General features: G+C 37.0%; 1 protein-coding gene across 1 annotated transcript in view; it reads left to right on the forward strand.

Annotated features, from left to right (window-relative positions):
- Nucleotides 1–24,588, forward strand: part of ZSWIM6 (zinc finger SWIM-type containing 6) — a 192,019-nt gene that overhangs the window by 128,134 nt on the left and 39,297 nt on the right. The window contains exons 3-4 of the mRNA XM_036278942.1: nucleotides 13,406–13,554; nucleotides 17,537–17,687. Of these exons, the coding sequence (XP_036134835.1) occupies nucleotides 13,406–13,554; nucleotides 17,537–17,687 (300 nt within the window). The remainder of the gene's footprint in view (nucleotides 1–13,405; nucleotides 13,555–17,536; nucleotides 17,688–24,588) is intronic.

A 24,588-nucleotide genomic window follows, 5' to 3' on the forward strand; every position in this document is an offset into this window, starting at 1 on the left:
GAACAGCACTTTTTTTTTTTTCCCATTTCACTGTTAATGGATCTTGTTTTGAATAGAGCTGCTGTGAGCATTCTTTTACAAGTCTCCTGGTGCCATAAGATATTTTTAACATGGTTTTTATGTCAGGAAAATCCGCATAGCTATATTTCTTCTAGTTCTCCTCATATCAGATTCAGCTTTATTAAAGTAGCTGTCTTAAGGTGTGTAAAGCATTTTACTTGGTAGAGTCCGTCAATGTTGAATAACAGGATTGTAAACAACTCTGCCACATAAGTACCTTGGGCCCACCAAAAGCACACACACTTGAGGACTTTTGCAAGTAGATTTCTGCTCTGTCCTATCGCCTGTCTCAATCTTGTTGCCTTGCGAAAGTTCAGGTCACCTACAGTCATTTCAGAGATTTCTCATGAGCCCTTTTCTGGCTTCTTACTAAATTGCTCAGAGGAGGCAAAAGAATAGGATATATCATTTCTTCAAATTTCTGTGCATTCTCTTTTTTTCCTTATTTCTTAATTTATTAGGGTTAGTCACTTTGTTCTCTGAGTTTTAGTTTAACCAGAAGTTCACGTCAACAGTCAACTATACTTGTCTTCCTTATTTTGAAGGATAGCAGCCCCCAAAGTTTCCTTTCTTAAAACTTTTAAAATCTGTTTCTGTGTTGAAATAGTGGGACTAATGAAACAGTATAAACTAAATTGGGTGTAGAATGTGTCCACAGGATATTATATTTCTTTTAGAACTTCTAAAATTGGAAGAAAAATATATCTAAGGAAATATCAAGAACAGAATGCAGGTTAGTTTTAGATTCCATGTGATTTTCGAATAACTTTTATATGAGAAAAGCTTCATGAGATCAGTGAACTTGAGCAGTTCTCCCGCCAACTTTCTCTTCACTTAATTTATCATCAGATTTGCTCCCAGCCTGGAAATGGGCCAATTACATGAGCTGCCTTCCTTCCTTCCATTCTAGTGACAAGTGGTAAAAAAGAAGAGATAGGAAGCAGGCCATGACCTTAAGTGATGAAATGGGAAATCTGCTCCCTGGAGGGTCTTATTTTAACTGTTAGATTAGTAGTAACTTAGTAGGGGGTGGGATTAAAAATGTTTTTCAATTATTTGACTACATGGTCCCGCTTGCCTCCAAACATCTGTACAGAAAGCATTCTTTAACCCATTTTTTAAAAAGAGTGCATTTTTTTTATGGTTTTGTGGGTATATTTTTTCTTTTCTAAGATTTCTTGAATATGAATATTGGGAAGAGTTACTTTTTCTCTAAGGAAAAGCATCACTTTTACTTTGCTAGATAAATATCATTAGGATAGGATTTAGATTTGATTGTTTTAGTAGTTATCATAAAGACAATGAGTTTTAGATTAATCCAGTTTTATTTTAGAAAAGGGCATAATGTAATTGATAAGTAAATACAGTGTTGGTGGTAGGTGTTTTCTTTTCCTAGTGAACTTATCGCAATGCTTCTTAAAATTCTATTAGTTGCTTTTCATTATTTTAAGTATTTTATTTTTATTATTTATTTATTTATTTGTTTATTTATTTATTTATTTTTATCCTCACCCAAGGACTTTTTTTTTTTTCTTCATTTTTTTGTTCAGATAGAGTGGGGGACGGGGAGAGAGAGAGAGACATCAACGTGAAAGGGACACATCGAGTGGCTGCCACCCGCACGACCCAACCAGGGCTGGGGACAAACTGCAACCGAGATACGTGCCCTTAGCGGGAACTGAACCTGGGTCTCTCTGGACCGCAGGCTGGTGCTCTAGCTGCTGAGCCAAACTGGCCAGGGCGAGTATTTTATTTTTAAAACAATTTTAGCCTGAGGAATTAAAAGCTTCTTCAAGTCTATTTCAGGCACAATTGTTTCTCACAATTTCCTTGTAAGCTAGACATTGCAATTTTGTAATTGTAGTAGTTTCTAGATGAAAAACCAAGAAGAATGGGTTAGTGATTTATTCAAAGTCACAGACTCAGCAAAGGCAGTTGGAATGTAGATTTAGTCACCATAATAGTTCAGTCCTCGTCAGTAGGCTTTTTTACATTTCACTGTATTTTTATAAAATTTTTCACATTGTATGCTAAATAGTGGCTGTAAGATAGGCAGTGTTGATGGCCCTCCAAGGAGATGCCAGTGGCAGTTTTTTTTGTTTTGTTTTTTAATATATATATTTTTTCCCTGGCTGGTGTGGCTCAGTTGGTTGGGTGCCATCTGTGTGCTAGGAGGTTGCCAATTAAATGCCCAGTTTAAGAGCATATGCCCAGGTTGCAGGCTCAATCCCTGGTAGGGGGCATGCAGGAGGCAGCCGACCAGTTTTGTGTTCTTGCATCAATGTTGCTCTCTCTCTCTTGCTTTAAGACAAAAATCAAAAAACAATTCTTAAAAATATATATTTTTTAAAAAAAAGTTCTATCATTTATTCCCCCTATACCCTCTTCCACACCCTCAGCAATCACAACACTGTTGTCTGTGTCCATGTATTCATGAATTCTTTATCTTTTTTGCTCAATCACCTGCCCATCCCGTTGAGCTATCAGCCTTCTCTCTTTCTCTGTGTCTATCTCTAATTGCTTGTTCAGTTGTTCATTAGATTCCACATAGGAGTGAAATCATTTGGTACTTGTTTTTCTCTGACTGGCTTATTTCACATAGCATGATGCTCTCCAGGTCCATGATGTAAAATTTTCTTTTTTTACAGCTGAGTAGTATTCCATTGTGTAAATGTACCATAGCTGCTGATGGGCACATAGGCTGCTCCAAAATCTTGGCAGTATTGCATTTTTTAAACCAAAATCGTTTGCTCTTGATTTTATATTTATAATAAAACTTTCTAGCTTCCATACTCTTAAAAAAGAGGCTGGTGTCTTTGCTAACTGCTTAGTTAGAAATTTACTGATTTCTAAGTGCTCATCCACTTTCTTAGTTACTTCCACTCAGCCTCTTCTGGTCCTTTATGCTTCCTATTAAAGGAGATATATTATAGATTGGTGAATTATGGTATAGGGACAGAACATTAAGCTTGAAATCTAGAGGTCCAGAGTCTAGTATTGTCTTCACTATGTATTACCTATGTGACTTGGGTGAGACTAATTTTTTCTCATATTTAAAATGCTCATTTCATCTCTAAGAGAGTTGTGAGAATTTTAATGATATAATGTATGCATGAATAATAATAATAATAACTGAGTTCACTTCCTTTTGAGATGTCTATAAGTACTCATAGTTAAGAGAGAAGAAACCATTTGAGGGATGGATATCAGAGTTGGAGGTCAGCTTGCTTTTCTCTGACTTTCTGGCACATATTTCCTCTTTTACTTTCTCTCTTGTGCTCTTTTTAGCAACCTCTTTATGGGCTAGTCTATACAGAGCAGACTACAACAAAGAGGGGCAGACTTAGGGGAAGCTGTGACGTTGGAACAGTGGGAAAGGGGAGTCATTTCAGTGGCTCTTTTACTCCCAGGGCCTGGCCAATCGTAAAAGTATGCTAGACTCATTCCTCACTCACTGATGTGTGCCCAGAGATACCATTTCAGTCAGCCAGATAAAGAAGGGATGTATTCACATGTCCCTAAGGATTGACATATGGCATCGAAGATCTCTTCCACCTCTGATTCTGTGACTCTTTGGTGGTGGTATTTCTGCAGAAATCCAGGAGGCACCTAGGATCCATACTGCGAAGGTGTACCTCTTGTACTTTTACCCAGGTGTGCTTGCATATTTTTCTTTGATCAGACATTTCAATTTGTTTGAGCATGGTTCTTATTAAACCAAAACCATAAATTCCATTCATGCCTGCCTGTCCCGCTAAACTTAGCCTCTAAATGCCTCTGTGTCTTATATATTAGTCCATTCAGGCTTCCCCAGATATTACCAAACCAGCATACCCATTCAGCAGTCCCATCTTCCTTGTGTAGCTTATGTGTTCTTGATTGTAAGCTCCATCAGGGTCAAAACTATGACCTGTATTATCTTGGTAGCCTCCCTAAGGACAATACTTAAGAAGTAATAGGGCCCTGGCTGGGTAACTCAGTTGGTGAAAGCATCATCCCAATATGCCAAGGTTGTGGGTTCGATCCCCAGTCAGGGCACATACAAGAATCAACCAATGAATGCATAAATAAGTGGAACAACTGATTGATGTTTCTTTCTCTCTTCTCCCTCCCTCCCTCTCTCCCTTCCTCTCTCTTTCTAAAATCAATCAATAAAAAATAGGCACATGCAATTTGTTAAATAAAAAGTAACACTTATCTTTTTCATTTTATTTTGTTCTAAGTAGGAACTTGGAGATTTATTCTTATATACATACATGTTCCAAATCTAGCAGTGAGAGACAGTTGGAGTCGTTTGATGGAGGCCTCATGTCACATCCCTCTTTTGTTTCTCTTTAAGATGGTCATGTTCATTATAATTGGGCTTGCATTAGCAGCCAGTTTTTGCAAGTATCCTAGGGAGATAATTTGGTTATTACAAGCATTTAGTTTGTATTGTAGAACATTCTGGCATTGACAGTTGGTGAAACAAAGATATGATCAAGTGGTGGTTGATATAATTAATAAATATATTCTATAGGAGAGAATAAAGTTGCTTTAAATATGTTATCTCAAAGTGCAGTAGTGTGAAACTTAAAATTAAAAAAACTAAGCCTGCATGTTGGAAAAAAGTATAGTAGAATAGAAGTATATGAACTTGAAAAGACAAGTCCTCATTGCCTCTCCACTCCCAATAGCTTCCTCCCTTAGTCTCCAATAGTTCCCTACTCCCCCAAGGCAACCACTGTTGACAGTATGGTTTATATTCCTTGAGGCAGTTTTCTTCATGTACACACGTATGTGATTTTTAAAAACAGTTCAAAGGACATTTTTCTGCAGTTTGTTTTTTCTCTCTTAATATATTGCCAATATATTTTTATGTTACTCCAAATAAGCCTGTTACTGTTTTAAATTTTGTGTAATATTTCATAGTATGGATATATTTAACCATTAAACTACTGAATGATTTTGAAGTTGTTTCCATTTTTTTCTACTATATGCAGTGCTTTGTGTGTGTATATTTGTGCAAATAATTTTTAAAAATATTATTAGTAGAAATTTCTTAGTAGTAGAAATACCAGAGCAAGTGGTATATGCATTTTGAGTTTTGTACTTACTATCCAATTTTCCTCCAAAAATTAAGTTTTACTTTTAATTTTTAACTAAAACTTAATGATTTCATAATATGATTTAAATGTGTGTTGTTGTTTTTTTCATTGATGGAATATGCGATCATGTACAGGCGGTATTTTCTCCTTCATATGAACAAAAAATATTTATCAAAACAGAAATGATCTTAGACATTATATATCTTAATTTGGAGGACTCACATCTCTAACTCCAGAGGAATTTGCTAGGGTAATGCAGAGACAGCCAAGTTACTTTTAGCCCAATATTCTTCCTCCTTTTCTTTTCACCTCCAAATCTTGCCTTTCCTTATACCCTATAGTCATCTCTGACAGTCCCCCAACTTTCATAATTTGTAAAGAATTGCTACCATCTGTGATCAGTTTCCTCAACATCCCTCTCTCCTTACTCACCCTAAGTCTCTCTGTGTTGGCTAGATGAGGGTATTGTTCCTATGTTCCCCACACATGGGTTTCTCATACCTCCCCCACTGTAAGACTATTCAGAGTGTTTAAAAACTTAGAAGTTATAAAAGTTAGAATACTGAGAACAAGTAGCTAAATCTTTTCAAGTCTCAGTTTTTGTATTTATAAAACATGAACAATAAAGAGTGACTATTTCATAAGGTCAGGAGGGTTAAAGGAGTAAATATGAGTAGCTGTTACCGCCATTATTGTGATGTGCTAATTAGCATGTGTCTTTATAGTGATAGATAGTTGAGGTAAATATCTGTGAACCAGTTTTTTTAAAACATCTTTTAAAATAATCAGAACATACTATTCAGATTTTTTGTAGCTCTCTTAATAAATGTGAAGAGTTAGATTACGTAAAATTGAGACTTTCTGAGAATGTTTCTTTTAAATATTTATATTTGTGTACCAAGTAATTGTTAATATATTTATTAGCTAATTAATGGAAAATGACTTACCTGTTACGCACTGTGTTTACACTCTGCATTTTTTAATGAGCATTAGAGAATGTACAAATACTTCATTGCTTTTTATCCATATAAAATACATTATTGTTTCTGTACATGAATAAGTATATTATTGAACTTCTGAAGTAAATTAAATGATAATAAAAGATGAGTAATAAAGTCAGATGAGAGGAAAATAATGGAGGAGGACCTGTAAACCCTGACAGGCCTATTTGAGGTCCCTGAGATATATGATGATTACAGTGCTACTTATTTACTTCCTTGGCATTTAGCTGAAAGGAAGGTGGCTTGTTTAGGGAGCAGAGCCTGGAGAATGCCAGGCCTCCCTATGTAATTAATGTCTATGATAAAGAAAACAGGTTGCCTTCTAATGGCTCCTGGAAAGGATACCACACTGTGTCGTGGCAGTAGAATTACATGGACTGGCCATTGAAGGTGATGAAGGATCTATTTCAGCTACCACAAAATTGTAAGTTGAAATTAGTCACTACTTTGAAATGAGGATTTGATTAAGAATTTAAATCTTTTCTCAAGTGTTCTTATTTATATAGTGCACATTATTTTTCAGCCATCTTCCAGCTCTTGTCCTCTCTAAAGAAAGACTTCCTTTGAATCTGAATCCCTGAAGTTTGATGCCTTGCCTCCCTCTTGGTACCAGTGGTTGAAGTCAGGATTTTACCTTCAGCTTGTAAGACAGGTGTATTGGTGCCTTTGCAAACTGCCAACTTTTATGTTTCCTAGTTTTAAGAGCAGGCTAAAACTGTAGGAAATGGCATTCTTCTAGAGGTCCCCTAAAAGAGACTTAATTCTACATTCATCACCTCTGCAGTGTAGACATCTGCTGCCTGCATTCTGCCTATTATAGACTGAATTTGTCAATTTAAAATTTTTTTTTTTTTTAATCCTCATCCGAGGACATTTTTCCATTTTTTGTACAGACAGAGTAGGAGGGAGAGAGGAAGAGAGAGAGAGGGAAACATCGATGTGAAAGGGACACATCGAGTGGCTGCCACCCGCACGACCAACCAGGGCCGGGGACAAACTGCAACCGAGGTACGCGCCCTTAGCGGGAACCGAACCTGGGTCTCTCCGGACCGCAGGCGGACGCTCTAACCGCTGAGCCAAACCGGCCAGGGCTGTCAATTTAATTTTAACACAGAAGAAGCACTGCTACATGTATATAAATAGTTAAAGCATTATTTGGACAAGAGAGTTACTAAAGCAGTTAGGTCACAGTTAAGATGAAAATGTAAACTAAAAGCCTTTCACTTCTGTCTTTGAATTTGTTTCCCACCAGAGTAAGAGAAAAGAAAGCATTGAGTTCCCCATTAGAACCCAAAGCTGTGGATAATTCTACATATCAAACATAGCATTAGCCAGTTTGAACATGTCTTAATATCTCAGTTTAAAATTTGCAGAATGATTTGATGTTTCCTAATGTTTAGAATCATTTCCGTGACATGAGACAGATATCTCATACAGTAGGTCTTAAATATAGTAGGTGCTTCATTTAGTACACTAGAGTGGCCTCTGATGATTTAGGGCCCCAAAGACTTTTCAATATGAAAATCCGGAATGTGCCACCACGTTAAACATCCTCTCTAAATACAGAATTGTCTCTCCACTCCAACCCCCCCTCCCCTTTTTTTATCCTGACAAAGATTCTGATTCAGTAGGCCTGAGGTGTTACCTAAGCAGTTATTTTTCACAATGTGCCTCAGGAATTTTGATAAACTTGTAATTTTGAGAACAGCTGGGGTAAGGGAGTTTTGATGTTGGGATACATCAAACTAAATCTAGTAGTAGACAGTGGAAGCCAAGGATTTGACACTGGTTCTTCATGTCTATGAATTCTCCTTTGCTTGCCTCCTATGGTATTACATAACAAGGTAGGAGGGTAAATTAGTTCACACTCCCTAGCTGGGAATGAGAGACAGTTAAACTGTTTTACTTATTTCAACAGATGATTTCAATTTCCCTGAAGGCTTAAAACTTTGAAGAATTAAGCTTTGGTAATAAAATGCTCACAAAGATTAATTATACAGTTGTAAAAGTTATAGCATTTATAATTATAAATAAGAGTAAAATATGATAGGTTTTAAAACACTTTAAATGGACCATTTAATTTACATATACAGATTCTGGTTTCTGCCCAACTAGGGGAACATCTAATAGCAAATGTATAAATACCTTTCTCAAAGCTAAATGCTGAGAGATTTGTCTTTGATTATAGACAGCCATTAACAAGTAAAAATAAGTTGTGCAAATCGGCATTTTATACAAGGCTTAGGCAACACTTTAATGCATACAATCAAGACATTAGGATTTGATTAAATTCTAACATTAAATTTTAATAAGTGAATTTGCTACTTTAGGGAAATTATCATTGTAGACATTTAATTTTCTGGTCTATAATATATAGTATACATGTCTCACTCCTAAAATGTTGAGTTGTATTAAGTTTATTTATCAATTAGTTACCTTTGCTTGTATTGCTATGACCAAGTGAGGATGTTTTCTACAGAGCTACATGAGATTTCTAATTTTTATTACCTAGTTAATTTTTTATTCCTACGTTATAGAATGTTAGGGTTGAGGAAGTGGAGGCTTAAGGAGCTAAAGTGATTTGCGGGAGGACATGGTTTTTCTAAACTGTGCCTAGAAGTGAAGACTTCTGAATTCTAATCCAGGATTAGGAACTGCACACATCCCTCTCAACTTGTGTGGAGATTTTATTAGCTTATTTGCAGTAAAATTTTGTCTATGGGCCATTTTCCTTCTGCATTGCCCCTGCCCTCCCCCATATGCTCAAGAAATAAGTTATTCTAATATTAGTACACCTCCCACCAAATAAAAACCACAGCTTGATTTTCTTAAAAACTTGAGAAACATAATTCATGTATTTAGACATTTGCTATTAGATAGCTTTCAAGCTGGGCAAGAATAAAAATATGTATGCATATAAGTGATTCATTAAAGGCATTTTAAATATGTTGTATGTTTTTAAAATATGATAGTGCTTTCAAACCTGTTAGATTTTAAGGAACAACTCATTGTGTAATTCAAGTCAAATAAAAGCGATTCCTGATTCTTTTTCTTAGTAGGAAAAATACAAGACTCTAGTATATCCTAAAGTTTGGGAGAATATCTGAATGTCAATCCCTTTGCCACTTCAAGCCAAGGAGAAGCCCTGGGGTTTTCTTCAAATTCAAATCTACTTAAAATATCTGGATATTTCCGTGGCAAACAGAAACTTCAAGCCTCAAAGAGCTCTGACCCAAGCAGCGGAGGATAGCATGCCTCTGTCATACCACAGGACTGTTAGCCTGCATCCATGTCCTTCTGGGACAGGACTCCTTGTAGGTCTTGGCCTTCAGTACCCAATAGAAAACAACTTAAAAAGGCCCTGGCCAGTTTGGCTCAGCGGTTAGAGCGTCGGCCTGCGGTCCGGAGAGACCCGGGTTCGGTTCCCGCTAAGGGCACGTACTTCGGTTGCAGTTTGTCCCCGGCCCTGGTTGGTCGTGCGGGTGGCAGCCACTCGATGTGTCCCTTCACGTCGATATTTCTCTCTCTCTCTCCCCCTCCCACTCTATCTGTACAAAAAATGGAAAAATATCCTCGGGTGAGGATAAAAAGAAAAAGAAAAAAAAATCATAAAAATTGGGGGAAACACCACTGTGAGGATAGAAATCAGATTTGGCTCAGTTCATCAGAGGGAACAGTGGGGAGTGCATAATCATGATCTTGTCAGAATTTTCCCTAAGAAGAGGATAAGGAGGGATATGTCAGATTTCCCAGGAGGATTTTAGGAAGATAGTGGGAACTGAAATTAAAAAGTTGAGACCCTGGAGTTTAATTATTTGGGAAGTCTGTTCTGATGCATGCATGTGTCTGTCTGTTCATCTGACTGTGTGTCTGTGTCTGTCTTTTGCTAGAATCAAGGCAATTGGCTGGATTAGGGATTCTGAATCTCTGTGGGATTCAGATGTAGCTCCAGTAAACTCTTCACATCATTGTTGTGTCAAGTCTTTCTGTATAAGAAAACAGTGCTAACGAATGCCTGCAAACATCCTAGTGGCATTCCTTAAATTTATCTTTGATTTAGGGTTCATAAATCTTGCTCTGATGTCTCCAATAATCAGACTTTAGCTCCAAGGTTCTGGGATATATTCTACCACAGGGGAGAGAAAGAGGAGACTGGATTTGGCAGTGTGGCTGAGGATAAGTCATAACTACTCTGAAACGGTTTCTCCTGCTGTAGAATAGGGATCAGGATGATCTAGGCTCACCTCCAAGGGACATTGTGAGGAGAAAAATGAGGTAATGAAGTATGTGTGAGGACACTTTAGCAGTGATTCCTTTTTAATAGGAATCATTTTCAAGGGTGTGGGATGTATGCATGCTTTTTCCCCTCCCTCTTTTTCCTCCTTCCTCCCAATACTTGATTGCCTGATAGTGGCAAACACTGGCTAGGTATTAGGAAGTGGTGGTGAGCAGGGCAGGTAAAATCCTTGCTCTCTGGGAGCTTGAATATCTACCTAGTTGCCTAATCCCTACTTGGAACAGCTTTCTCTGCCTTAACTTCCATCCTTGCTCATTCTCTTTCCTGACCTTTAAATGTTGGCCTTCCTTAGGGCTCCAGTTTAGATGGTCTTTACCCCATACTGCCTACCACAGTATACCCAGCTCTTACTTGATATCCTGTCCTTTCTCACAGCTGTCTCAAAGGTACTCCAACGCATCATGTGTCAATCTGAACTCATGACCCAAACACTGCCTCTCCCACCCCAAACCTGGTCCTGCTCTGTGATGGTCTGTGTGTCAGTGAGTTTCCAGTATTTTGTCTAGTTGTTTAGAAACCCATGTGTCTCTCAACTCTTGATTTCTCATACCTCACATGTCCACTTCTTCATCAAGTCCTATTGATTTATGTCCTAAATTCCTGTCAGGTTCTCCATTTCTGTTCTCACTGCTGTTTTTTCAAGGTATTGCTTCATCCTTTGTCCAGACCATCAGAATGTCATCCTCACTGTTCTCATATATTTTTGCTTCCCAATCCATCATCCATACTTTAGAGAGATGTTTTTTAGATACATAACTATACTCACATAGTTTCACAATTTTAAAAGTGTGAAAAGGTATTCAGTGAAGGAATTTCTTCCCTCATGTAACTAGGTTACTCATTGTAAACATTCTTTAAAAATATTTTATGCATATGTAAGGAAATCCTAATACAAAAGCTATTTTTAAATCTTCATTATTTATACAAAAGGTGGTACACTATGCATATTTTTCTTCACTTTTTGTTTTTCAAGCAACAAGTATATCCTGTATATCTTTCCATTGTAGTAGATACAGAATCTTCACATTTATTTTTATGGCTGCTTAATATTTCATGGTAGGAATGTTGAAATTGATGTACATCAGGACAAACACCTCTTACTGTCTAGAGTATTCCATTCTTCCAGTTTGGATAACCTTGTCATAAATTCCCATTCATTATTCTTATGGGGGAAAAAAACAGCTCACTTGCCAGGGTTCTCAGGGTCTGGCCCTTATCTCTACTCCAGGGTTGTCTTGTGTTGCTTTTCTCCTCATCCGCTACTTTTTTGTTGCATGGACTTGAACTGTTTTTTATTTTGTCCACATACCACATTCCTTCCCACCTGAGATCTCTGTGCAAACGCCTCGTCTCACATGCAGACCCATTCCTTCCTTTTCCTGCGTTTAGTGAACTTTTAATCTACTTAAGGCAAATCTCAGCTCAAATTCCATTTCCTCATTTGCTTACCCTGGCTTTCCAAGGCGAGGTCAGAGCTCTCTGATCTAGCCTCCCCTGGCACCTTGACTTCTTCCTTTGAGCAATTATTACCACTTATTAATATAAGTTTTTATGTGTGATTATTAGATTGATATTTATCTCACACACTAAAAAGTATTTCTTATATAGTGGGTTGCAACCTGTTATTGGTTATGAAATCAGTTTTTTAAAAAAATTATGACAAACTCTTTTTAAGAATGGAACTAAAATAGAAAATAGACCTCTTTACTTATTGTAAGGGTATTCTTTCGTTCTGTGCTTCAGATCAATAGATAGATGTGATCACATAAGTACTCAAATACATATGTATATTGGGCATAATGTAAATTGTATTTTTTATTATGGGTCTTAGTAAAAAAAAAAAATGTATAAAAGCCATTGAACTAGATGGTAAATTCTGAGGATAGGAATTCTGTATATTTTGTAAATTATTCCATCTCCAAATCTAGCAGAGGGCACTCAATATATGAATGAATGAGGTTCATGGAGGTTCACCGACCCACTGTTACTCCTAGGGACTAATAGACCTGGTTCTAAGCAGATGTTAGTGGTTATTTCCTTGGCCTATTGACTCTGCATTAGATCATTAGAAGAAGAAGAAAAGTAATATGAAACAGTACCTACAAATGTATCTCTTTAAGGGATGAAACATTATTGATGAAAGGTTTTTAGATGTAAGTTATTTTATATTATTATATTTTATATTAGATGTAAGTTATTTTATATTTTGAATAACGTTTTCTTTTCTTTTCTTAATAAATAATGAAACGTAACTTTTACCTGCCTAAATATGTCAGTAGTTTTTAATTTCTAAGGTAGTCTACACACAGGGCTTATTATACAGCTGTTATCTTTTGTGTGTACTTCAGCAATAAAATATTTATGCACTTTGGCAAGGTGATACTACAACCTGGTTTAGTACAGCAGCTGTATTGCCTGTTCCCAGGTGGCTTGATTTCCCTTTTTAATCTTCAGTTTTGTAAGCATGTAGTTTACACAGCAGCAGATAATGGTGACGGCTTCTTGCATTAACATAGTAAAGAAAGAAATACTCTGCTGAATTTACTTGGTTTTGTATTTTTCTAAAGTCTTTGAAAAACATTTTCTTAACATATCCCACACAGTAGTGCTTTATACACACCACATATTTACAATAAGACTTTAGTGACTTTTTTATTCTTTAAAGAATTTATAAACTCATCTCCAAAGGTAGAGTCTCTGATCATAAAAAAATAGGAATATTTCAGTTCCAAAGTAATGTGCATTTTGGTTTAGCACAAATTAGGAAAATCCTGGAAATACAAGAATGCTTCTTGTATTTATTTTAAGTCACAAATTTGTATGTATAATTGCATTGAGATTGAATTAAAAAGTGTTTAGACAAAAAGTATATAATCTTAATTCTTTTCAAGTTTATTATCAGAGCCCTTTTAGCACAGTTTTTATCTAGCACATGTGTTATTTTTTTCTTTTTATTCTAGGTGCTCCTGATCCAACAGCAGGTGCTAGTATAGATGATGAAAACTGCTGGCACTTAGATGAAGAGCAGGTTCAAGAACAGGTTAAACTGTTCCTTTCCCAGGGCGGGTACCACGGATCAGGGAAGCAGCTTAATTTGCTCTTTGCAAAGGTATGATTGTTTATTTTTAAAGAAATATTCTAAGTATATACATATATCGAAAGTATGTTTACATGATCATGTTTACAGTAGTAGTGTAAAGACTTCTCTTTTTAATTAATTTTTTTAAAAGAATAGAGTCTAAATCAATCAATTAGAAACTTCTGTGTTATAACGCAAGTATTAATTTGCTTAGGTGTCCTTAGACAAAATGTGGAACCTTTTTTTCTCTCAGTTTCTAACAAAATGGTGACAATTTATACAATTTTGAAAAATCTTCCAATACTAAAGCCAAAATAAATATTTTAATGTTGTTTAAAAATGACATCTATTCAAGTTTTGTCTTTTTCTAATTTCCCCTGTAACTTGAATACAGCCCTTAAAAGGTGTATTGCATTTCTAGTTTAATAATATCAGTATCTTTAAATTTGTTTTAAAAACATAGATTTTGGAATCATACAGACCTCGGTTTAAATCTAAGTTCTAATCTTATTGAGTATATGAACCTTTGAAAGTTATTCAAGTCAGTTTCCTCATCTGTAAAATTAGCTAATAGCATATCTTCTCAAATTGTGATCTTGGTGTTAAAATGAGTATGGTGTCCAACATGTAGTTGGGCCTAGATAGATGTTAATTTTCATCACCAAAATATGATGACCTAAGAAAGTTATCTTTGTTACTAGTTCTGTGTTAGCAGAAGCTGTATCTTTTGCTTTATACAGAACTTTTAGTTCTATAAACACAAATCTAAATATTGGATAAAATGCTTTTTAAATAAGCATTTTATTAAACCACTCTTTTCACTGAGGGTACAGCTATCATGGTGGGTAATATATTCAGAATGATTTTAAGGGAACAGATAACTCCGTTCATTGATACTTTTGTTAAATAACCTCTAATATTCATAATAAATAAAAGAATTTTGTTTTTTGCTCTTTTAGTTCAAAAGAATTAGTGTAAACTCTGATATAGGTTATGACTAGAAAATAGTGTGCTCTGATTCCTCATACTCTGTTAATGAAGATTTATTCTGTAAACCATAGCATCGATTGCTAATTTTTTGATAATCAAGTTTATAACAAAATACATTTAACTCTAAAACTATTCCACACACACATGATTTAATCATTCTTTAGTTACTCATAGGCACTTCAAACTCCAGTAATGCTTAAGTCAACAGTCTGAAAATTAACTACCATTAGGCTATAGATGTAGTACTGGAGTGGTGGTTAATAGTTCTGGTTTATATGCTTGATAGTACTTACTTTCATTGCTATTTCTAGATGAGTAATAGGCTAGAAAAAATTTATCAGGAAGGTAAACATTAAATCAAATTTGATACAGCAGTAACTACTAAACGTTTATATATTTAGACACACAAGAAGTATTTCATAGTCTCATGTCAGCAGAGTACACTGTGGCCTAATAGAAGCATTGTGAAAGAGGTGCTGGACTGGCCTGCATTTGCAGTGTTTATCTCTACATGATGTATGCATTATATATGCTGCCATATGAAATAACATCAACTTCTGATTTGGGGAATGACATAACTCAGCGTTAAGTAGAGTTAAGACAGATTTGGGTTCTGATCCCTTCAAATCTCCTTTTGTCACCATGTATTTGATCCCCTTTACCCTTTACTACTCTTGTCCTTTAGGCAAGTTGTTTAACTTCTCTGAGGCATGGTTTTATAATTCGTAAAATGGGGATTATAATCTGGCCTACTTTATATGGTTGTTATAAAGATTAAATGACAAGTGTAAATGTAAAACTCTTAAATACCATGTACAGTAAATGGCAAGCCACTCTCTTTCTCCCAGTCTTCATCTTTTCATGACTTTTTAGTGCTTCCATATTCCAAATTTCTTTCTAAGATTACTGAAATAACCTTCCTGGAAGCACAACCCTTGTGATTTACTTACTATAGAAGTGCTTTTGAGTTCTTTACAAGGCTCAAATTCTAAAGACTATGATGGGGTTCTATCACTTGTCAGGGTACAAGCCTGGGGCAGGATCTATTGATCTGGAGGTTTGAGGTGCTTTATTGAAGGTCTGTCATTTCCTCCTTCATTTGCTTTTCATAAAAAGAAAATCTTGAATTAAAGGACCCACCTCTCCTTTTCCACTGCTCATGACCTTGCTTGCTCCAGTTATTTGCTGTACGGAGAACCTGGTACTGGTGTTCAGCTGGGATTCTTATTTGTTGAACACATAGCTGTGCACTTTTGGAATGGATGTATTTATTTAGGGGTTTCTGTCAGCCTTGTGTTTCTTTCTTCCTTTCTTTTATTTGGGAAATGTAGTACAAGAGTAATGGACAGAGCTAGAGGTTCCAACATGAGAGGCCAAGTTAACTTCCTAGGTCATTGGCCATGGTTCTACTTCGTGGATTGCTCATTTAGAGCCAAAAGAGTTCTTGAACCTACAGCCTCATCCATTTCCTTTTAACATTGCAAAAACAATCCATCAGAGTGCATGTGATACTGTTCTCTTTTTTTGTTAATCCTCACCCGAGGGTGTTTTTCCATTGATTTTTAGATAGAGTGAAAGGGAGGGAGGGAAGGGGGAGAGAGACATCGATGTGAGAGAGACACATTGATTGGTTGCGTCCCACATGACCCTGACTAGGGCTGGGGATTGAACCTGCAACCCAGCTATGTGCCCTTGATCAGGATACGACCCTTTGGTCCATGGGCTGACACTCTGATGACTGAGCCAAACCAGCCACGGCCGATTCTGTTCTTTATGGCAAAAAAACTTCAGTGAGAGAGAATTTACTGATTTTACTAATTTACCTCAAAAACTGAGGAGTTGCTCTTTGGCTGGTTTGGCTCAGCAGTTAGAGTGTCGGCCTGCGGTCCAGAGAGACCCGGGTTCGGTTCCCGCTAAGGGCGTGTACCTCAGTTGCAGTTTGTCCCCAGCCCTGGTTGGTCGTGCGGGTGGCAGCCACTCGATGTGTCCTTTTGACGTTGATGTTTCTTTCTCTCTCTCTCCCTCCCACTCTATCTGAACAAAAAATGTCCTCGAGTGAGGATAAAAAACAAAAACAAAACCAAAAAAAAGAAATGAGGAGTTGCACAGTTGAAATTGTGAATTGTATGGTATGTGAATTTTGTTTCAATAAAGCTGTTTAAAAAAAATTGAAGGACAGATGCTATTATAAACATCATGAGATCAATTTAAAAGATCCCTAAAGAGTTCTTAATAGACTTTTTTTTTATCCTCACCTGAGGATATTTTTTCCACTTTTCAGTGGTTCTCAACCTGTGGGTCGTGACCCCTTTGGGGGGTCGAACGACCCTTTCACAGGGGTCGCCTAAGACATAACAGTAGCAAAATTACAGTTATGAAGTAGCAGTGGAAATAATTTTATTGAGGAACTGTATTAAAAAGGGTCATGGCATTAAGAAGGTTGAGAACCACTGGAGAGTGGGGGAGAGAGAGAGAGAAAGAGAAATATCGATGTGAAAGGAACATAGCGAGTGGCTGCCTCCTGTACGACCCAAACCAGGGCCAGGGACGAATCGCAACAGGTATGTGCCCTTGACTGGAATCAAACCTGTGACTCATTGGTCCTCAGGCTGATGCTCTAACTGCTGAGCCAAACTGGCCAGGGGTAGACTGCTTTTTTTAGGCTCCACTCTTCCAGTGATAAGTCAGGAAGGTGCCACGTGATTTGTCTTATTTGTTCTTGTGCTACTTTTCTATAGACTGGCAATTAAAAAAAAATGTTTTTTGAATTGGGAAGTTAGCGAAATTTCTTCCCTCATTTGAATTCTGAAATTTTATACACACACACACACACACACACACACACTAAGGATCAGTTCTTTGAGTCAATTACCATTTAGGTTAGAAACCAGTTTTAACAACTTTTGTTTGCTTAAGAGGGCTGATGTCAAGAATTAACTGCCTCCTTTCCCAAGAAAACTGGTTGTCTGTATTGCTGTTTGTTTTTGAACATTTTTCTAACAGTTTGTTTTTTCCCCTACAGGTTCGGGAGATGTTGAAGATGAGGGACTCTAATGGGGCCCGCATGTTGACCTTGATAACAGAGCAGTTCATGGCTGACCCTCGTCTGTCACTTTGGAGGCAACAAGGCACTGCGATGACGGACAAATATAGGCAGCTCTGGGATGAGCTGGGTAAATATCAGTTTCCTGACAGATTGCCTTTGAGTTATATGGATGAAGACCATGTTGAATGTTTAAAGAGCATGATCAGAGTATTACTGAAGAGAGAGCTTCTCATATATGAACTTGTTGCATTATATACTGGTTAGAAGAATAGGAAGAATAAAGACTTTGCAGGAAACAATTTTGGCAAGGTTTGGAGGGAATTGTCTGATCTTAAGGAAAACAAGCACAGGAATTTGCCTTTAAATATTTGGGGGGGGGAAAGCTATATTATTTTTAAATAAGTATTTTGTATAAAAGCTGGTTACTTATTTCTAGAGTAATGTGATCAATTCAGCTAAAGTTTGGCTGTTTTCCCCTTTTGCCTACACTAAAAGTATCAAAAGTAATTTGAACATTCATTTTATGTTTTGATTGTTATAGATTTAGATGAACTGTTGATCATAAGAATGAAAAATATAAGCAGACTCTAATTTTTATTCCTTTCCAAATACTTGGTAGTAAATATACTAATATAGCAGGTGATTGGAAAAAAAATGAGAAATCGACAAGTCATGTTCACTTGGAAAATTTGGGGGATGACTCTTGTTACCTAATGCTCATTGCTAAGGAATTAATAATGTATTTGTTACTTTGTTTTTCTGTTAAGAAATCTATGTGATGAATGGAATTTTTAACAAATACTTTATCAGTACTTATATTAATTTTATGTTCTGGGTATATTTACTAGAAGATCCTAGTCTCAATGTAATTGAGTAGAATTCTTCATAACCTTCATACCTGTCTTCCTCTTGGCTAGTGATGGAACACCTCATGCTAATTGATTCCCCGTCTGTTCTAGACCAAGTGAAACTTGCTCGTGAAGATACCACATGGTCATGATAATTGGAAGGGACCTTAGAGATGAACTCTTACAGATGAGGAAACTAAAGTTTAGGCAATTTAGGAGACTTCCACAAGATAACATTGTATGACGTAGGGTTATGCAGCAAGTTGGTAAAGAATTTGACATCCAAGTTTTCTTTTTCCCATTAATAGGATGTGTGTTCAGGAACTTGGCTCTGGATGGCAACTCTTGTGATATATCTGCCAGTTTAATCTTGGTATTTTCCTTGGGTCACCTCAAATAATAATGAGGATGGCCTTTCCCCCCAATTAATCGGTAACGTCTATAGATAGTTTCCATGTATTGGAGGAATATTTGGGGGCATTCTGTGGTGGTTGGAAAACATAGGTGTAATACATGGTTTAAACAACTATTTTAATAGAATACTGAGTGTTTTACTTTTCAAAGTAAACCATCTTCAATTTGTTAACAGTAAATATTGAATTGAATAGTTGGCTTATGATGGTAAAAAGGACTAGCATTAAAAAACTACAATAAGGGAATCATTTAAGGGAAAATTATTGGATTAATATTAAATAAATAAAATGCAAAGAACTTTGGTACTTAGAGAAGCCTAGAATTACAAATAATTAATTAAAAAGAAAATACCAACTAAGTTTTCTGGTTGTATTTTCAAAAAAAATACAAGTGATATAGTCAAAGTTTGTATAATTCACATTTAATCTATTAGTCACATCTTTCTTTTCCAAGTTGTTTTGAAAATTATGTACTTCAACCCTTAATCAAAAGTATAAATTCTCATTAGGTAGAGGTTTCCAACAGCTGATTCTAGATATACTCTCTGATGACTTTCTGATTATGGACCAGGCTCTATTCAAGTTTGATTTCAGTCCAGGATAAAGGATATGTCTTCTTGCCTTGTGCTTTTTTTTCTCACACTCCCTCCCCCAAATAATTACTATACTGCTAAAAATTCTTCTGTGTATTCTGATGGCAAGCAGAGGTCACCTGCCATTTTAATGGGGTCTAAGTTCTGTGAAGAATCCCACGTAGAAGTAACAATAGCTATCACATCTCAATATTCATTCACCAAAAAAATTAACTGAAAGTTGCTTCTAGACTACAAAAGGAAAGGATTTGGGTTCCTAATAAAATGGGGGAATTTGACTTTGTGCCCCTGCACTGGGCTCACATTGCTTCAAGGCTCTGCTTTGGAATTAAATGCTGAGCACTGCCAGATGCCAGACATTGAGAAGAGGCTGAGTTTTGTCGGCAAATGGGATCTGTAAGTTAATTGGTGTTTTCTGCAGGCTTCTGGCTGTGAAATGAAATTGGAAGCCCTTTAGCCACATGGATAATACAGGACCTGAATACAAATGTCACATGTCACCATCAGGACCCACTGTGAGACAATAGTGTTCCCACTCCAGCACTGCGCCATTACAGATCATTTAAATATGGGGATTACATTTAAACTAAAAGCCCCATTTGCCTTTTACTGCAATTTAAATGTCCTCTTAGCAAAAGCTAAGTGACAAATTAAATGAAAAAAGTGCCCACATTTTTAAAGCTGTAATGCAAAACAACCTTTTATTGCTTCTCATGTGCCACGAATGAATCATTATACTTGTCAACCCTAAACCAAGCCATAATTGGAGCAGCTACTGTTATCAAAGTGGGGCCGCTCTGTGACAGCTTAATAAAGCTGAAACTGTTAAATTAAATCTCAGATGCTTAACTCCTTAGCACCGGTGGATTCGATGGGTCCATTTCTGGCAATGATCAATACACCAGGAAAAAAAACACACAAGATTTCCTGGCATGAAAGCTTTAGTCTGATGAAAGTGTGCAAGTACGAGTATCTTGGCTAAGTAACTCTGCTTCTTGGCAGAGGCGTTTGGAGGCATCAGCTTGTTGGCCAGATTACAAAATTTTATTTTTTCATTAGATTAGATATAGCCCTTCCCCAAGATTTACAATATTCTGAGTATAGGTGATTAATTAAAATTTTAGTGTTGTTGATTCAAAATTAGTTTTTAAAATAACATTCATTTAACTTTGTCTTTCAAATAAATATATGTAAAACTTATTTAGAGGTAGCAACAGGCCCAATTTCTTCCCCCATCTGCTGGCTAACAAAGGAACTTATTATGCCCAGTTCTTCTTTTCTAAAATAAGTGTCTATGATATCCATTTGGTTTGAGTTAATTTTTGTGATTTTCTTCCTGATTTAGTAATGTAGTATGAAATAAATATAAATGCATACTAGTAAGCTCCTGTTTAGTGCATCTCATTTACAGATACATTTATCTTGTATGTGAATTCGTTTTTCAGATATTAATTTTACTTTCTCCACATGATGTTCATTTTCTTAAACATAAGGTAGTCTTCTCAAGATGATTGTTGTGTCGTAATCAGCTCTAAGAAAAGGTGTGTATTAAAATCTTAAAACAGAAAACCCTTTGCAGGGGTAGAGGCCGCGCATTTGACAGAGGCTACAGTTAATAGCTCTGTAGAACACATACCTCTTTAGTTGCTTTCATTATTCTGGGACATGCAGATTTCTGGAAAGCAGATCACAGATAGGACTTGGGATTTCAAAGAACAACCCAGTGCTGATTGGTGGTGAGCACACCTACTGTTAGCCCTAATGGCTGTCTATTCAGCACACATAATTACCGTGGGGGTCTTTAGGGATGAGGGAATATGTTGTAACCTCTCATCTGTGTTGATGGGTCTCTTTTCCTTAAGTGTTTTCCTAGACTGTAATTTTACTTTGCTTTTTAAAACTATAGGTTGTGGCTGCCAGTCTATTAAAACCTAATTAAAATGGATATCATTAGAGGAAACAGTTAAATAAGATTTAATTAGTTTCATCACAGGGAAAACCTTCTTAAATTTTCATTTTCAAGTATTATGTAATATTTCCCCCCCACATTTTAAAGTTTCTCTCTAACCTGAGTCATGTGTTTTGCATTTGATCATGTAAACCTGTTTCTTGGGGAGATGTCATTGCAGGAGTCTTGCGCGGTTCTGAGCTGTGCTCACTCAGTTCATGTGAACAAGATGCTGCCTCTCAGAACTCTTTGCACAGCTTTTTATCTGGATCCCTCACTATGTGTGAACAGAAATAGCCATAGGGAGGTGTTCCTTTCTAGTCTGAATTTCGTTGTAAGGTTAGTTTGACCACTGTTATTAAGCAACAGCTATAATAGTGCTGGATAGACTGAGTGGTTTACAGGTTCAGAGAACTTGAAATCAACATAAAGCTGTTTATCAGGGGAGAACTTAGTTCACCCATTGGGACCAAACATATTTAAAGTACTAAAAATTACCTATTCCATGGGCCTAGAAAGTGCTGTTCCTTCTACATTCCCACATATAAGTAGTCATCTCGGAGCCTGTTCTACATCCACCTTCATTATTCCTCTTCTCTTTTTTTTCATCCTCACCCGAGGATACGTTTATTGATTTTAAAGAAGGGAGAGAGAAACATCGATTGGTTGCCTCCTGTATGCACCCTGACCAGGAAGTGAACTGCAACCTTTTGTAAAGTGTATGGGATGATGATCTAACCATTTGAGCCACCCGGCCAGGGCTACTCACATTATTCTTGAATAAGGAAGAAAACATATACTTAAAGTCACACATTCTAAACGATATACTAAGGAATTTAGAGACCCTTTGTGCACAGCCAGGAATAAGATTCTAAAGGCTCTGTTTTGAAGTAATTGTGGAGAAACTTCTGGGAAATGCCATCTTACATCTCTGGAACCAGTAGGTTTAGTAATCCACCCCTTCCCCACCAAATATGCACACATTGTTTTGATCCCTTAGTTTCTCTGGTAAATTCAAACTCAGGTTTTCCTCATTTTGAAGTTGATGGTAATTAGTGAATGGCTAAGGAGTAACTGCTTCTCACTGAGAACTAGAAAGTACTTCATTGTGGTTTGCTTTAGAATAGTTACCTCCTTGCTAGTGCCACGGAGAAAACAGCAGTTCCCAGAGCCCCCTTGCAGCAAAAAGATAATCAGTACAAGCTTGGAAACTTCCATGGAGCTGTGACTGCAGAATGTAATTCTAATGAACCACATTATCAGGGATTGCTTGCCACCTACCAGTTTGTCTTCCCTGGTACAAGGAGAATACAGCTTTACCTCTTAAACCCCTTCGGTTCCTTCTTCCTAGAATTCTTATTGTGGTTTCTCTGTCAGCATGTAGTAAACACCATGTCCAGAGGAATAGATGTATAAAATACTTGATTTTATTGTGACAATGGTACTGGTTGTAAGGTGGGATTAGAGAGCTGCAGCTATCGGGCCACATGAGAGATGAGAACAGGCATGAATGAACTGAGGAACACTTTGATAGAGTACTTTATTCCTGTATTAGTACAAATGTGTGTACAGATTGAACCTAACATGCTTTTATAAGATGTTCATGGAGATGAGTTTTAGGGAAGAAGTAGTGAGAATACCTCAGAAAGAAGGAATAACATGAACAAAGGTAAGGATGAGCTTAATTGCAGAGGGAATAAAGGATTCATATTCATTATCAAAAATGTTGCCCTCAATCCAACCTGTTCTTCCCTGTTAACTTTAAAGGGAAGAGGGAGAGGGGATCTAGATTTTTGCTTTGTTTTATTTCCCATTTCGGTTCACTACTAAAGATAACATAGATGACAGCACTTACTTAGGCACTATGCTAAGCATTTAATTCATGCATTATTTTATTTAATTCTTAAACAGTTATTAGCTCTAATTTTACAGTCAAGAAAACTGAGGCTTAAAGAGACTGTATAACTTGCCTGAGGTCATGGCAACAGAGTAGGAATTTTATCCCAGATGTCAGTGACTTCAAAGACTTAACCACCAAACTAGACAGTATCCTCAGCTTATTTTAAAAGACTGTAAAATGCCTCTTCCAGGCAGTCTCTGCTAAGTGCAGAGCAGGGACCAAGTGAAGCTCACCTAGCTGGCCGCACAGCACGCTGTAAAAGCTGCCTGGCCTGGGCTGTCTCGCCGTGCTTCCACAGTCCTGATGGCAGTAGTCAGCAGAGTCTACCTAGTCTCATTGCCCATCTGTGTTTCCAGACTTTATAATTTCAGACTCTGAAAAAAAAACAAAAACACATTAATGTAGACTAGCCAAATGTATGCCATTGATTAAGAACTGTAATATATAGTAAACTTCAGATATTACTCACTGCAGATGGGATACAGTAAAGAGTTGATCTCATTTTTCAGTCCCCTATGCTAAGAAGCCAGGGAAGACGCTTAGGCCTCTGTCTTTGTCCTAGCCTGTCCAGGGCCCTGATGATAACATGGTTGTCAATGCTCGTTTACCTGATGTGGTCTCTAGGCTCTGCAGACCATTCACGCACGTGGACTGGGCTCTCCTGCTCTGTGATGGGGTCATGCGTTCCTGTCGCAGTCTCCTTTTCCCCTTATTATTCAGAGCTCCCTCTAAATACAGAGAGTTTGTCAGTTGTGTTGTTCAGGAGGCTTTGCTTCCCTCCAGGACTATTCAGAACGTGTATCTGTGCTGGGTCCTCATTACTGGGGCCTGGTTTCTTTCTCTGTTGTATGGTCTTTCTGCTTTTCTGTCTTCTTAAAACCGAGACCTCTGTGTTCTTGGGTCAGAGGCCTCTGGAGTCTGCTCCTGTGTGGGAATGGGAAGGAGGGGTTTATTCTCTGCTTCTTTAAGTAGGCAGAGTAATTTGTAGTTTGGGTCAGAAGCTAACCAAAATCGAGGGCTTATTTCTGTACAGTAAGCAATTCTATGATAAGTACTTCCTGTGTAATGCTGTTAACCATGCTGCTTTTGACTGCAGCTGCTAAAGTTTAATATCCATTTGGTGCACTGTGTGGGAAAGAGTGGAAATAAAGAGAAAACAGTTTAAATATAATTTGATAGAAAATAATAGATTCTCAGGATTAAAAGAGATCTTTACAGATCATTTGATACTACTATGTAACCAGTTGGAGATTCTTAGTCATCTAAGGTATTGAGCTGTACATTTGGATAATTTATAACAATGCTTGAGGTCACCCCCTTGTATAT

The sequence above is a fragment of the Molossus molossus genome, unplaced genomic scaffold, assembly GCF_014108415.1.
Source record: "Molossus molossus isolate mMolMol1 unplaced genomic scaffold, mMolMol1.p scaffold_m16_p_3, whole genome shotgun sequence".
In the NCBI taxonomy this organism is placed as follows: domain Eukaryota; kingdom Metazoa; phylum Chordata; class Mammalia; order Chiroptera; family Molossidae; genus Molossus; species Molossus molossus.